The 15276-nt window shown below is 44.4% G+C and overlaps 1 protein-coding gene across 7 annotated transcripts in view; it reads left to right on the top strand.

Annotated features, from left to right (window-relative positions):
* Window positions 1-15276, top strand: part of LOC147154035 (receptor tyrosine-protein kinase erbB-4-like) — a 201262-nt gene that overhangs the window by 153800 nt on the left and 32186 nt on the right. For 4 of the 7 annotated variants that reach the window (XR_015088049.1, XR_015088051.1, XR_015088050.1 and 1 more), the window contains exons 22-26: window positions 1170-1245; window positions 1430-1576; window positions 3167-3264; window positions 3385-3555; window positions 6700-6982. Coding sequence is in view for 3 of the 7 variants with exons in the window: in XM_086039840.1 (XP_085895966.1) it covers window positions 1170-1245; window positions 1430-1576; window positions 3167-3264; window positions 3385-3555; window positions 6700-6982; window positions 8161-8972 (1587 nt within the window). In the remaining 4 variants the exon portion in view is untranslated. Of the gene's footprint in view, window positions 1-1169; window positions 1246-1429; window positions 1577-3166; window positions 3265-3384; window positions 3556-6699; window positions 6983-8160; window positions 11810-15276 lie in introns of those variants that run through there. The other 3 variants (XM_086039840.1, XM_086039848.1, XM_086039831.1) reach the window with 1 other exon arrangement.

The following is a 15276-nucleotide window of genomic DNA, read 5'->3' as shown; positions in this document are numbered from 1 at the left end:
CTGACTGGTGAAATATAAGGACTGAAGCGCTTTAAAAGGACGGGGACGAATATTTAATGAATAAGGACTGAGGGTCGATGATTAATGGGTGCCCAGATCACGGACGGCGGACAGACGGGCAAAATAGGGTAAAGTGCCCATCTCTGGCTGAAAGTTGTAAAACCGTAGATTGTTGTTGGTGAGTGAGAAACTTAGAAAACAAGAATCTTACAGAGAGAGGGACCAAAAGTATTCCTCCTGAATTGCTTGACATTTTGCCATATAGGTTAAATTTTGTTAGTTTGTGTGCAATTTCCTGTTGACATCAGCCGAGAGTTTTTATCCTATTTTTAGAGTTATTGTCCATATTCTTCCCACATGTTCTCCAAATGTTGAGCCACACAATGAGCATGTTAAAAGTATTGATATAATGCCCACTACTTCATCAGATTTGACCACAAAGGCTACAGTAAACGCAGAATCCAAAGCTGTCGTGTTTAAGCAACTTTCATCCCGGTCCAGATTTTGCATTTGACATACCTTCATACGACATGTCATTTGATATGTACGAAATATTAAATAATAGTACTTTTGTAGGATCTGATTAAATTGTTCTCCTTGTATCAGGAAAGGAATGGATCTGGGGTAAACATATTTGTTTGGCTATTAGGATGCTATTAGGATTAGGATGGACACATTGATTACACAGGTGATCAATGTTTCAACCTCAGACATCAGATTGCAAACACTTTTTATTCCAAACCGTGAACAAGTGTGACACATTTACGCATGTGTAATTTCGGGTTTGTTCCCTTTATCAGGAAGGGCTCGTTGAGCCGGCCGGGCCTGGCCCGCGCAGCCTGCTGTAAACAGGCCATCTGTTAACATCATGCGCGGCAAATGATCAGTACCATCTCATGGGGCACCTTAAATAGCGCACACACCATTGACAATTGCTGCTTTAGCCTGAAGCTAATCGCTCACCACACTTGAGTAATATTGAGCAAAGTGGCACAGCCTGAAAGCGCTGTCAATATGTCAATAGCTCACAAAGGGCCGCTCAAAGGATCAGGCGGCGGATGCTAAAGCAGACCAGATCAACAGCAATTCAGCCGTAAATAATCATATATGTTTATACATAGGCCTACTATTTTCCTAGCTCACCTTCAAATCTTTGTTTCCCTCCTCAGATGCCTGTTAAATGGATGGCTCTTGAGTGCATCCACTACAGGAAGTTCACTCATCAGAGCGATGTGTGGAGTTACGGTGAGTGCAAGGAAGCTAAATGGATTATTCATCTGAATTCGCCATTCATGTCAGTCTTCCATATGCTCACACCCGTGGGTGAAATAACCCAGAAATCCTCTTTGTTCGCTTTTAATTGTTTGTATTTGCGCATGCTGAGTTGTTGTTGTTGTTGTTGGTTTTATTTTGCCCTTGAATCCATCAGGAGTGACCATCTGGGAGCTAATGACGTTTGGAGGCAAACCGTACGACGGCATATCAACGAGGGAGATCCCAGACATCCTGGAGAAAGGAGAACGCCTGCCCCAGCCGCCCATTTGCACCATAGACGTCTACATGGTCATGGTCAAATGTAAGAAAACACAGCTTTATGTGTCATTTCAAATATGGGCTGAAATACCTCATTGGTAAGGACCAGAGAGTCAAAGTTCAGACAAAATAAATTGAAACCAGTCTTCTACCAGACTACTTTCAAGGTGCCCCATGAGCTTGCGCTCTGAGTTGGTCTTCTTCCAATCACGTTCTAAATCAATTTTGGTACTTATCTGCATAAACTTTGAGCTAAGCTTTTTACACTCTGAGTACCAAAGCATTCAGCTAGCTTCAAGCTTTAGGCCTCGCTCCACTTTTTTGGTTGTCTTTTTCAATTTTCTTTGTGGGTGCATGTGTGTGTTGCACATGTGTAAAAATGAAATGGGAGTCAAGTTGATGTGTAAAGAGAGAAAAGTCAGATGATGCAATAAAAATGCTTTCCACACCAGGCAGGCACATTTCCTTTTCCATTTGGACTACAACCTGCAATGCTTCCTTCATCCAAAGCATCCGTTGCTTCTTTTGGCCCACATCCTCCCACGGCTTCATTCAGAACATGGGATTTGGTGTCCATGGCTTCAGAGGGATCTGCCTGCCCAGATTGCCTGGAGGCAGTCAGACATTTACAAAAGCTAGTCCAAGATTCGGGCCCTGCCAGCTGCAGCTTGGCCGTCCCTCACATTGCACTAGCCTGGTGGTCGCCTCACTCAACAACGGTGGAGTGACTTTTCTCCTGGCAGCAATTACCTGACATGAACTTTTCTCTCCACCGACTCGCTATTCTCATGCTTGAAATACCAACAGAAAATGATATGACTCTCAGAGCACCACATCAAAACATATTCCCAAGTTGAAAATGTTAATTCAACTGAAATGTCATGCTAGCTAATGTGTATTCACCAGATGCAAAAGCAGCACCATTGGCTTATGACAGCTGAGAAGCAACATTGCCCTGCAGCTTTTTAGCCTTACAGCAATGCCAGTGGACTCCTACTTCCTCCCTCCCTGCCCATGGAGACTAAAAAGTAATAATCTTACGTCCGAATGTCTGGGTCCATTTTATTGTAATAAGGTCAAGGAGATTCACTTGACTTCAAAGAGAACTGGTCCGCATTTGTCCGTGATCCACGTTTTTTGCTGAGGGTGGATCCCTTACACCTGACCTCATTCCGATGAATACATTTGAAATCAAACAATCGGGTTCATCTGCCGGCAGCACCCTGAACCTCACTCCCCCCCATCACCATTGCCATAGACGTAATTAAGATACAACCAACAAAGTCAGTAACTGTGTGTGTTCTGTCTAATGAGAGCGGACACACCAGCTGGCCTTTCACGTCACCTTCAGGGGTTTGCTTTGCGTAAGCCAGCTGTGGCCTCGTGGAGGGAAAAATGGGCCGAACACCCACCCCAGCAAACCTGCTTCTCTCTTACCTAATTTTCCACTTTGAGTTGCCCTTGAGCGAGGCCCTCAGTCGGGCTCAGGCTGGCAAGCTGGCATTTCCGGCAAAGACCAGATGGGCTGCCACCAGCCCAAATGTGCGGCCCATTTGGTGTTGGAAGACGATCAGGATAACAGACAATACCAGCCCTCTCTTCTTCATTCCGCTTCCATATTTGTCCTTTCCAGGCTGGATGATTGATGCCGACAGTCGGCCCAAATTCAAGGAGCTGGCTGCTGAGTTCTGCAGGATGGCCCGGGACCCACAGAGATACCTGGTCATCCAAGTAGGTTGACATGAACATGAGCTCACACACAACAGAGCAGCGTTATTGTTCACGACTGATGATACGTAATAGTCGTCAAATCGGTATGGCCCTCTTATTTGAAATCTGGGACATTTTCAGGGGGACGATCGGATGAAGTTGCCCAGCCCCAACGATAGCAAGTTCTTCCAGAGCCTCCTGGATGAGGAGGATCTGGATGACCTGATGGATGCTGAGGAATACCTGGTGCCTCGTGGTTTTGATGCAGCTCACCCATCATACCCAACAAGACCTCGTGTCGACTCAAGCAGAGTAAGTAAGCCCGCCTCTTTAAACATACAAAGCCTGCTTTACAATGTTTCTATTCTTAGACTAAAGTAGTTGACATAGTCCATTGATTGAATCAAAGTTAGCTGCACTCCTTCAGCGTATGAACCCTGATTTGCATCCTTTCTCATCTTTGACCACATAGTGCAGGGGCCTCTCATTACAATTCCAAGGGCTCCGCTTGCAAAGGTTTTCCCTGGGCAAAATCAAAATGATTCAATACACGGAGCCGATCCCTCAAATGAAATCAAAATGGTATTCCCTTTTCCAATTGCCAATTTATTTGTGGTTCTGTAAACAGGATATTTAGTTGTCCGTGGAAAAGGGAATCGGTTCGTACCAGAAACGAAACTAGGGCCCGACTGATTAATCAGTTGGCTGATAAAATCAGCCGATATTGGCCCTTTTCAAAATAATCATAATTATTAAAAAAAAAACGCTGATATATTCTTACTCTCTCATGAAACAGTAAATGCTGTTCGGTCTTGGATTCCAGCAGCATGATGTCCTTGCACTGTCCACTAGACGGAGATCTGACTCCATTCAATCCAATACGCATCTTCCTAAGAAATACGTGGTTCTGAACAACAACGTTTACAAGAAATATGGCGGATTACCACGTTATGTTGGTGCTACAGAGGTTCCTAAGCATGATACTGCTTCTACAGCAAAATCTTCTCACCGTCAACAACAAGTGGAGAAGTAGAACAGCATAGATCACATGTTCTGAAACGCCCTAGTTTTAGGTCTGTTTCAGCATTTGCGTGACTGTGGACACACCTTTCTTGACGGGAAACTTTGTTTTTGAAAATCAATTAAGAGATATAAGCTTGGCTTCCGTTTCAGTTTAGCTGTCTCTCTTTACAACATATATTTCAAATGCAACTCTGCCAAAGACAATAGGTTCTGACATCTGAGAAAGGTGTGTCTAATTTTTATTTTGAAGTCATTCCATGGAAAGGAAAATAATACAGAAATGTGATGTGAAGGGAATCATGCATGGATATTGTTTTGCCAATAATTTACAATCCTTTTTATAATGCGTGTTTTTGTACTTGAAAATGTCTCTCTGTTGTTAAGTGAAAGAAATGCTAAAGGGCAAAATATTGTAAAATAGTCCAAATGTTCTATCTGTAATTCATGTTTCGGTCGTTGAAAGCGTTAGGGGACCAAAAAAAGTGGTTCTTTTATTCGTTAAATATTATTTACATTAATCAACCAATTAATTGGTTAGCAGAATTATTTACTGCCAAAAACTTCCCTTTTAGATTCAACTACTTGAATCCCACTCAAATACAACAATGCATTAATTTCAATAAATGTATTCCCAAAAGTATAGAAATACAGTTTAATTTTAAAAACACATCCAAACCCTTAAAACACTTGACTTTTACATTAAAAAAAACCCACTAATAACTGAAATATCCCATTATTTGGCGCAATCATGTCACGCCTGCATTTCAGTACAAATTGTGTTTTGATGCCTGCAAGTCCAAAAAAAAAAGGGCTTGAAAAAAACATTTGAAATAAAGCAGCACAGGCATCCCACATTTAAATGTCAGAATAACACCAAACGGGCAAATGAAGCCTAGCCTTCAAGTAAATCAGAAGAAGTGAATTTTGCACATTGTGTTACACATTTCAAGTTGAAAAAAAAATATATATAATATATATATAATAAAAGGGTTTGTTTACCTTTGAGCTATGTCTCAATGGCTGGATTGAGACCTTCCTTATGACCGAAATGTCACGTCGTATGTATTTTATGCCTGTATAATGTCTACCGCGCTACTGTGTGCATTGTGTCAATTGAAGTGTACTTGTTTGTGTGTAGCTTTGTTTTGTCTTGTGCAATTATTAGAGTTATTGTTACTCAATGAGACCTTTCCAGGTTAAATAAAATAAACATATACGTTGCTCCAACCTCCGTGCTAACCAGAGCTAACGTTCATTCGCCTTTGCCGGGCTATCAGTGGTGTACGTCTACCGTACCGGTTTCTCGTTTTGCTTCTCTTGTGTGTTCTGGCCTCCAAGCTAAGTGGTTATCTTTGGTCAAAGCATTCGTTTTTCTTTTGAAAGTACCGCTTAATGTTTGTTAAGGTTTACTTTAGTGGATCCGATAACAAATGTGAGCTGATTACCCGAGTCTGAAACAATTCTTCAAAGAACAAAGCAGAGACGGTTTAAGGAATAGCAGGAGAATAGACAGAGTGATGTAACCCTGGAATGTTTCCACCTCCCCTGTTGTGTTGTTTGTGGCTGCATTTCCTGTAATTACTGCTGTAGCACGTGCAGTTGGCGTGAGTGCAGAGGAGTGGGCCAGGGTTGAATTGCCTGAAGCAAGTTAACGCAGCTCCACAGGAAGCCCTATGCTCCGCGTGTCATGTTTTGTTTTTTTGCGGGGTTCTCATTTTTTTTTTTTCGAGGCTCAGGTGTGCTGATGCTTGCACCGACTGGCTGCCCCCCACCGTCCCCTAAGGCTGATGACTACGCCCACGGAACTTTTCGCAGAATTTTACTTTCAACTGCCAGCTGCACAAGTTGAAAGTCACACACCGTTCTAACTGTATTCTTTTTGTTCATTTATACCTGTATGTCATAATGTACGATAGGTTCAGGTGACAGTCTACTGATTGATATTGTGTTTGTGGAACATGAGTTAAGTAGTAAAATCCAGCCATTTTTGTTGATCGCCGGGGGCGGCCATTTTGTCGCTTCTGTCAACTGAAAAGAACATCACGGATGCTCACGGCTCAGGTAAGAACCAATCGTGGCTCAGCTTCCGAAAACAGGTGAGCCGACATTGGTCGTTACCTGAGCCCTGAGCAACTGTGATGTCATTTTCAGTTGACAGCAAGTGGCCAAATGGCCGCCCCCCTGAGATGGCTAAAAAATGGACGTATTTTGTTGCTTAACTCATATTCCACAAATGCAATATTAATCAGAATGCCTTGTTCAGACTAGTGGAGGAGTATGGAACACATTTGTTGAGTTTACTTCCCCTGGAACATTTTCATTCATTTGTAGCTGTCCATTGCACTTGAGTTCACAAAGTAAATGCTAATGTCATGTCAATACATTTCCTATTACTGTCTAACCGCCCGATCGCCTCCACTCTGTCTTCCCCAGAACAAGTTTGGCTACAGGGAAGGAGGGCCAAAACTTTCAGACGGTCTTCTGTCGGGGGCCCAGGCCAGTGTAAAACAGGAAGCCAGCGGAGGCCAGGGGCCCACCATGGAGGACCAACGCTGCAATGGCAACTTGCATAAGAAGAACGTCAACCAAGTAGGGGGTGAAGACAGCGGGGCACAGCGGTACAGCGCTGACCCCACCATCTTCCTGGGGGAGAGGGTTTCCAGGGATGAGGACGAGGACGGGTACATGACGCCCATGAAAGACAAGAGCTCTTCAGGTACTGAGACAAAAAACACACAAAGGGGATGACATTTTTCGGTCTTGGTAGCAAGAGTCAGATCAGCTTTCCAAGGAAAAGGGAGGAAGCACCGGCCGGCTAAAAAGACAGTCGAGTGTGGTCGAAAGCGTCTTTGAACGATTCCATTTACTGTAGGATGTACAGCGCGGACATCAAACGCATCAAAAGAGAAACGCATATCACCGGCCGCCAACTCAACAGACGTTTTCCAGTGTCAGAATCAAAGGACGACTGATCACCTGCTGAGGGCTTTTAGTTTGTGAAAAAAAGAATATTTGGAGAAAAATGCTTAGTGAATTAGGGAAATTTGTGATCCCTCATGAAAATTTGTGGAAATGCACAGTGTACTGTACATCTACACTAAGCAGGCTGAGGAAACCGAAACAAAAGACCGTTTCTTTCCTCATATCAGTCTACTGTAGAAGGTCAACTTTTGTAGTAAGTTCATACGTCTTTTTCTTTTTATTCCTTTTATTTCCGTACGTGAATTAACACTTTTTGACGGTGCTGCACGCCAGCCTCTGATGATAATTCAGCCCATCGACCCTGTTCTCCCGCTGATGCCTTTGATTTTTGAGCTTCTCAAAATATAACAAGGCCCGAAGCATCGTGCATCTGATGCAATGTCAACGGGCGGAAGAGTGGGCAAAATCGATAGGTTTCACACCCCGCTATAATAGCGCTTGGAAGCAGCCAAGAGAGGTCGTTTGTTGGCATTTCAACCGCCGGCAGATGGAGTTTCCAGTGCCAAAGAGCTTCTGGCAAGTTGCCTGTCTAGTCCTGAGTGGCTCCCATTATCACCATTATCATGTCCCCTTCCATCTTCTTTGCTCATTAGCAAGTGACCTAACTCCCTATCGTGGTTCTTTATCTCTCTCTCTCTCTCGAGCGCTCTCTCTCTTTCTCCCTCTCTCGCTCCCTCTCTCTCTCTCTCTCTCTCTCTCTCTCTCTCTCTCTCACTCTCTCTCTCGCTCTCTCTCTTTCTCTCTCTCCAGCTCTCTGACACTCAGTTCAGTACTCATTCCTTTCAGCTTCCCTTTCCTTTTCGCCCTCCTGGTTTTAATTTCTGACAATTTTACTCGGTCATCTGCCTTATCCTTTCATAAACTCCTCCTTTACTTCTTTCCTTCCTTCTTCTTTTCTGATATGTGCTACAGAATACCTGAATCCGATTGAGGAAAACCCCTTTGTGTCACGGCATAAAAATGGGGAGATCCACGCACTGGACAACCCGGGCTACCACAGCACTCCCAGCAGTCAGCCCAAAGGAGAGGACGAGTACATCAATGAGCCCCTCTACTTCAACACCTTCCACAGCGCCGCCGAGACCCTGCGAAGAAACGGTCTGCCGCTTCCCTCCCAGCCTCCCTCTTCCATCTCAGTCACCACCTCAGGGTCCCACCTCCCGCTTAGCATCCAGACCAACATGCCCCACTACCCTCTCCCCACAGCTCAGCCCTCGCCATCTGGTCTGTCCTGCCACCACGGTACACTGACCCACATCCTCCACGCCCACCACACCGTCAAGCCCGCAGGACAAGCTGGCATTCCCGCTGGCGTTTCCACCGGTCAGAGCCAACCAGGAACGACCGCCCTGGCTGCGGCGTGCCAGTCGGGTGTCCCATCCAGCGCGGCCCCCACTGGCCACGGCAGCTTGCCGGCCTACCAGAGCCACGCAACCTTGCAGCCTGCCAGCCTGCTGAAACACGGCGGACAGACAGCAGGTAAAGCCGCTGGGAAGAAGCTGAAGGTAACCTTTGACAATCCGGAATACTGGCAGCACAGCTTGCCGCCCAAACCGTCTGACGGCACCCAGAGTGGGGCCGCCAATGCTAAGCTCTACTACAAGCAGAATGGACACATACGGCCAGCCGTAGCTGAAAACCCCGAATACATGTCGGAGTTTTCCCTGAAATCTGGCCCAGTTCTGCCGCCTCCTCCCTACCGGCAAAGGAATACCGTGGTCTAAATTTTGCCTCTATGGGACTGCGGCCTCGAGAAACTTCTCCAGTTCCCCAAACAGAGCCGCCACAAACTGCCTCCAACCCACACCCCAACCCACATTCGCGACTGTAGCAACAACAGACCCAAACCGAGCCGACGACCAAGCTCAAGTGCGTTTCTGTCCTGTACATACTGACTGTGATCTTGGACACGGGGACTGTGGAGGAAGTACCACACTGTAAGCGGGAGTTATGGTCAATTCCTGCAAAGCACCTGGTGTCGGAACCCACTGCCAGAAGTTATGCTGTGTCCGTTGAAAAAGCGGAGCAACGCTTTTTGGTTTGTTTGATATTCGCCCCCCCCCCAATGAATAACATAATTTATATACACATAAGTGTTTTACACTAACTAACCGAAGGAGGACTTGACTCGCGCTTTTCCTTGGCTAGAGGAAAGAGAAAGGACAAGCAAAATGGAGGAAACAAGTCTGAAAGCTGATTCGTCATGCGCTCCTATTTTTCCGTGTAGTATTTATACGGTAATGTAGATTCTTTCATCGGAGAAATGGAAAAACTCTCTTTACACATGCACTTCCCCCAAAAGGCCGAGGCCAGCTAATGACAACATTTTGAACCATCCCTAAAGCAAGGGTAGAGAGAAGTAAAGAAATCAAAGATAGTCTTTAGTCTGTGCCGGCCAAAGCTGTGTAAAGAAAATTCAAGGACCAGTTTTCTAATGTGAATTTCGAGAAAAGTTGTACATAAAAAATAAAGTACTATACTATATTTTAGAACCTGGAAACACAATACAGTCTGCAAACGTGCAAGACGTGCTATGCTGAAATACGCCAGTATATTTTTACACAGAAGCATTTTACGTTGCCATCATTTCTCAACGGTTACGGTGAGAACATATTTTCACAAATCATTTGCCGTTTTTTGCCATGAAATTATATTCGGTAATTCAAGTTGGTAATTGAAGTACCGGTCGATATTACCTCATTTGAAGGTAACTCAACCACTTTTCTTATCATAGCCAGACAGGAAGAATTTCCAAAATATCTTTGTCGTGAAGATAAATGGCTGAAACATTTCACAGTTTTTATCCATTTAGAGTTAAAAAAAAAAAAAAAAGTATCCTCTTGATGTGTCTGTGGGCAAACCGACACCCAATGCTGCGCCATCACACATTCATTAATGATTCTTTCTTCTGCCAATTCATATGGAACACGATTCAAAGGAAAGGCGTCAAGGTTGCCAACTTCTATATCGTTATGTTACTTCCCCCTTTGAGGACCGACTTTGTCACTCAATCAGGTCGTCATCTGGGGCCGGGTTTTTTTTTTCCTTAGGTTGTTTATTTTGTGTGTGTTTTTAAAATATAAGTGCATGTGTTCAAATTCAAACCTCCCGGTGAAGCACTTTAATCAAAGGTGGGGATGGAAAAGATACTTCATCGAGAAATAGCCAACTTGTTTATCTGCTCGTTCGCCACTTCGGAATTGGGAGCGTTAGCAAAGATCAGTGGCACTACGTCGGCCACGGGTTCATGAAGGAAACATTTTTGGGGGAGTTGATTGGCTTCAAGAATCTTCTATTTAGAGTGTGTGCGTGGACGTGTGTGTGTGTGTGTGTGTGTTTGTTCCCAACAGTAGTCATAATCTTTCTTTGATGGCGTCATGATTATTTAATGAAGGAGTATTTTGTAATCCCCGTTTGGAGCACCAACTCATTGAAATAGAGACAGTATTTAATGTCGAGTGTGAAATATTTATAGCACGTTTGAGCTTGTTTATACGGCGCAGTGGAAGGAAGTGCCAAATGTGGGTTTCAAGGAAAGGGAAAAAGGGACGATGGTGATTTCAAACAGGCGCATCGCTATGTACGTTTGCCCCAAATCGTTGCGCCATGTTGATGTTTTAAATCAAGAGTGAGACTGAGGACACGACTGGCCTCACATGTTTTCTCCCCGCAGTCTGGGAAACGTGTTCATCTTCTTCAAGTAACCACAAGTCCTCATTGAAGCAATAATTTCCTCTCCTGCGCATTTCTTCTGTTTCACTTCATTTGCGGGTTGAGCACCATCCTACTCGCCTCTCCAACACACACGCTTCTCTGTTTTGTTTCCATCACATAATCCCCTTTGCCGTTGCCTATGTGATCCCCTTCCATGGTTGCTTTCGCGCCGTGTGATCATCAGCCATGTTTTTCTTAAGCCCAAGTGAGCAGCTCTTCACTTGCGTGCGCTCTTCTTCTTTCCTTTACGTCATGTGAACTTCTTTCATGTTCCAAATGTAATCCTCTTCCATTGTTCCTTTTTTTTTTTCAAATTTCATCCGCGTCCTTGTGTCATTGTTGTTTCATTTACGCCCTGTGACCCTTCCTATTCCCTTCTTTATATGCCAAGGTGTAGAGCCATGTAGCCGTGTGCCAACATAAACTATCAATTTACCTTTGTATCTCAATGACGTTACTGACCTATTAAAGCAGAAGTCAACCCTCAAAAATGTGTTGGAATAATATGTTCTATGCACTTCCACTAGTCTAAACATGACGTTCTGGTTATTATTGCATTTGTGGGATAGGAGTTAAGCAGCAAAATCCACCCGTTTTCAGCCGTATCGGGGGCCGGCCATTTTGTCACTTTCACAACTGCCCAGGGCTCAGGTAACGACCAATCACAGCGCACTTGATTTCTGAAGCTGACCCATGATTGGTCATTTTCTGAGCCCTGAGCAACTGTGATGTCGTTTTCAGAATGCCTTGCTTCAATTCGTGGGCCTGCATAGAACAACATGTTCTTGGGAAAAAATATGTTTGGGTTGACTTCTCTTTTAAGTGTTTTTTTTTTTTTTTTTTTTTTAAATCACTAGCACAAACTGAAAATCCAAATTTCTTACGACCTGTACTGTACAATGTATAATCTTGATTCCTCTGTTGTTTGGGGTGTTTTTTTTTTGTTTGTTTTTGTTTTTTCAAGGTATCCTGGGTTCTGCTAATTATTTCACATTCAGTTTTTGTTGTTATTTGAACAGTAATTGCACAAATCACTCCTGTTAAGTTCCTTTCCCGTGTTAAAAATATAACTGTACAGAATCTTTGTGGTATCCGACGCACTTCAAATGTGAATAGTATTTTTCTAAAAGCACTGAAATAATGATGGACAATGGAAAATTGTAAATAGGGGATGTTGCTTTGGAGTTACACTCTGTTCTCTCCTTCTGCGGTTTACTCCTGCTTCGACCTAGTGTACACACCAAATGGTGAACAGTTCTACATATTTGCTTTATGTGATTTTCCTTTTTGACAAACGTGGGGGGGGGGCTATATTTAACGTGCTTGTTAACCCTTTCTTGTGAGCGGAGTTGCTGCCGTCAAACTGAGAAGGCGGGCCGCCAGCAAACCACCATAAGGTGGCCCTCTCGGTTGTTTCTGAGCCAAGTCCCACGTGGTCCTCGTTTGAATGGCCCCGCACAACCTGTTTTGGCTCCTGCATGCTTCGAGTGAGGACAGAGTTCAGAGAGGCCTTCGCCAGTAACTTAGCTTTGTCCCTTTATCCTTTCTGTGTTCTTTGCAGACCATACCCAAAGCTTTGTACCATAACCGTACTGTTCCTCATGTTTGCTACATGAATCTGTCAAAAGTATATTTTTAATTTAATATAAATAAAGATGGATTCCGTAAGCACTGTGCAGGTTTTGGTGGTGTTTGCGCTCGACAACGAAGAAGCACACGTGGGCAACGCCGCGCATCAGTGATGCCGCATCTCCAGCCGAGATTCCTCTCGGTCGGGGACGCTCTCGAATCCCCAAACCCGATGCGGCGTTTCCTCGCTTTGCACGCCGCCCCGCTGACTGCAAATAGAGCAGAAAATGAAAGTGTGCAATTACGCGGAGCGCTTTAATAATCAAATTTAACAGATGGTGTCTTTAATTAAGAGCATTGAAAATGACGTGGCTTATAGTGCATCCTGACCCAACTTGCGGGTATGCAGAAGTTTTGCTCGGGGCGAGATGTTGCGCTGGCGTGCTCAAAAGGACTTGCAGATGAAGACCAGCTGCATCAAAAGGTCTGCATGCAGGGCTCTTGCATCTCCACAAGGCTACCGCCGCGTTGCTCACGTTTTTCCTCTCACATGGTGCTGCGCTGAATCCACTGTTTACTCCGAGTGCTGCTTATGTAAACGGGCATGGGCAACATTGTTTTGCAATGCGGTGCTACGTTGCACCGCACTCTCTGGCTTTCATTCCGCTCATAAATTATCCAGTACTGTCCAATGGCTGAATATGAGCCTTCTGAAGTCACTGCTATTAATACTAATAAGGCAGCGGAGTGCTTTAAGTAAACACTGTTTATGAACAGAAATCGTTCGCCTCTTCCTCCTTCTCTCCATTAGTTTCCCTCGCTAGAGCGCTGAGATTCAATTAGCAGGCACATTGAATTTCTCCATCCTAGTTTAAAGCGAAGCTCCCTGCAATTTTGCTCACATATAGCTCCTTATTCCAAATCCATATTAGGCCTGCCGGCTTTAATCACGATCACAAAGTTTCCCCATTTGCCACAGGAAAGAGACTTTACTTCGTAATCGCTTCCCGGTGTCACGAAAAGTTGCTGGAGAAAACAAAAGCACCCACAACGTAACTGTGCTCCTTCAAACGGCCTCCGTGACATTGTTGCGATGGCATCTCTTCACCTATTGAATTGCAAAATTACAAATATTACCAGGACATGGGCAACGGTGTGTGATTGATAGTAGGATTCTGGTTGCAGCATTGCCATGTTAAACGCTACTGTTCAAACAATACAGCATTATTTCGTGTGTATGTCTGTTTGGCAATGGATGCTCATGGGCACGGATGGTACTGGGGACGGGGGGGGGGGGGGGGGGGGGGGACACACATCAGCCCGATCAGCCCCCCTCCCTTTCTGCTGCCCCCTCACCTTTCGCCCATAAAGGCGGCGCAGATCTCTGGTGAACTTGTGTGTGTCCGGGCGGTTCTGTCCTGGTTCGACGACTGAGGCATTGAAGTTAAACATGAATGTCGGAATTCGCACCTTCAAGTCGGTATTACCTTTTCCCGAAGACAGACCTCCAACGCGGCACCGCGACATGACATGCCGTTCCATCCTCGCTGCGCAATGAATGGGTTCGTTTGCAGTGCACTGCTTGTTGCCATGGCCTTAAGTGCCTGTACTTTACATCCAAACCAGCAGGAAAAGTTTTTCAGTGGCTTCTAGCGACCACTGGCAAACATGGATAAGCTGGCGCCAGGCCGCCATCATCCTTGCGCTGCCCTGCGCCCGATAGCCGGGTGTATTTCACAAAGCAAGTTCATCAAACTCTGATTCTAATCCTGAAGTCTGACTTGAACTATTCCGAGATGGGAAACTCTGAGTTTCCGGTTCCAGAACAGGTGATTTGAATCAGTTTACTCAACTCGGAGTACCTTCGCCTGGAGTTGCACCGCAACCATGAAAAGACGGCGTTAAGGGGTTCTCCGAGTCACCGTGGTAACGAGAGAGGGGCGTGGGAGAACGTTGCTGTTCGGGTCAATATATGCGGAAGTCTTTTACGATCACAATAATGTAACAGAGGAAAACGGCTTGCTTCCGCCTACTCATTTATTTCATTTAGGTGCAATCGCGCGGGGGAGAAGTTCACTTAACAGCTGATGAAATATGAAAAAAACATTGTTCAAACAGTTAAGACCTCGGCATAATCTCATGGGGGTGCGCTAAAAAAAAAATGGTTGAATTTACTCAACGATATTTCGTCATGTGGTTGCACAAAATAAAATCATCTGGAGCCAGAAGCATTTTTAAGTTGATGTATAAACTTCAAAAAATGATCTGTATTCAGATGATTATATTTTGTGCAAAACCAAATGAAATAAAATTGAGTAAATATTCAACAGAAACTTATTTCAGTGGATTCAGATGATGGAATGTCACACGAAACGGTACCGCTCATAAACATACTTTTCTGGAAATGCTTAAACATCCCTGCGCAGTCTGATCTCCCGACGAATTTAATTCTCTGTGTAGTTATGCTGCACCTTCATCCGCGTACGGGATCATTATCATAATGTCGCGTTTGTCTCCACTTAGACTGAAAAAATGGTGCATTGAATTTACTCACTTTAACTTCATCAAGTGGTTGCACAAAATAAAATCATCTGTACCTAGATACATTGTAGAGTCTACTTAAAAATGTATCTTAATCCAGATGATTACATTTCGTTCAAACACTTGACAAAATTGAGTAAATTCAACAGAAACGAAAGAAAGTGATACTGTGAAAATTGGACTTCTCATATGCTGACTCTGATT

Source organism: Filicampus tigris, chromosome 1, assembly GCF_054856515.1.
Source record: "Filicampus tigris isolate MCC_2025a chromosome 1, RoL_Ftig_1.0, whole genome shotgun sequence".
NCBI lineage: Eukaryota > Metazoa > Chordata > Actinopteri > Syngnathiformes > Syngnathidae > Filicampus > Filicampus tigris.
Note: the sequence above shows the minus strand (reverse complement) of the source record. Positions and strands in the feature narration are given on the sequence as shown.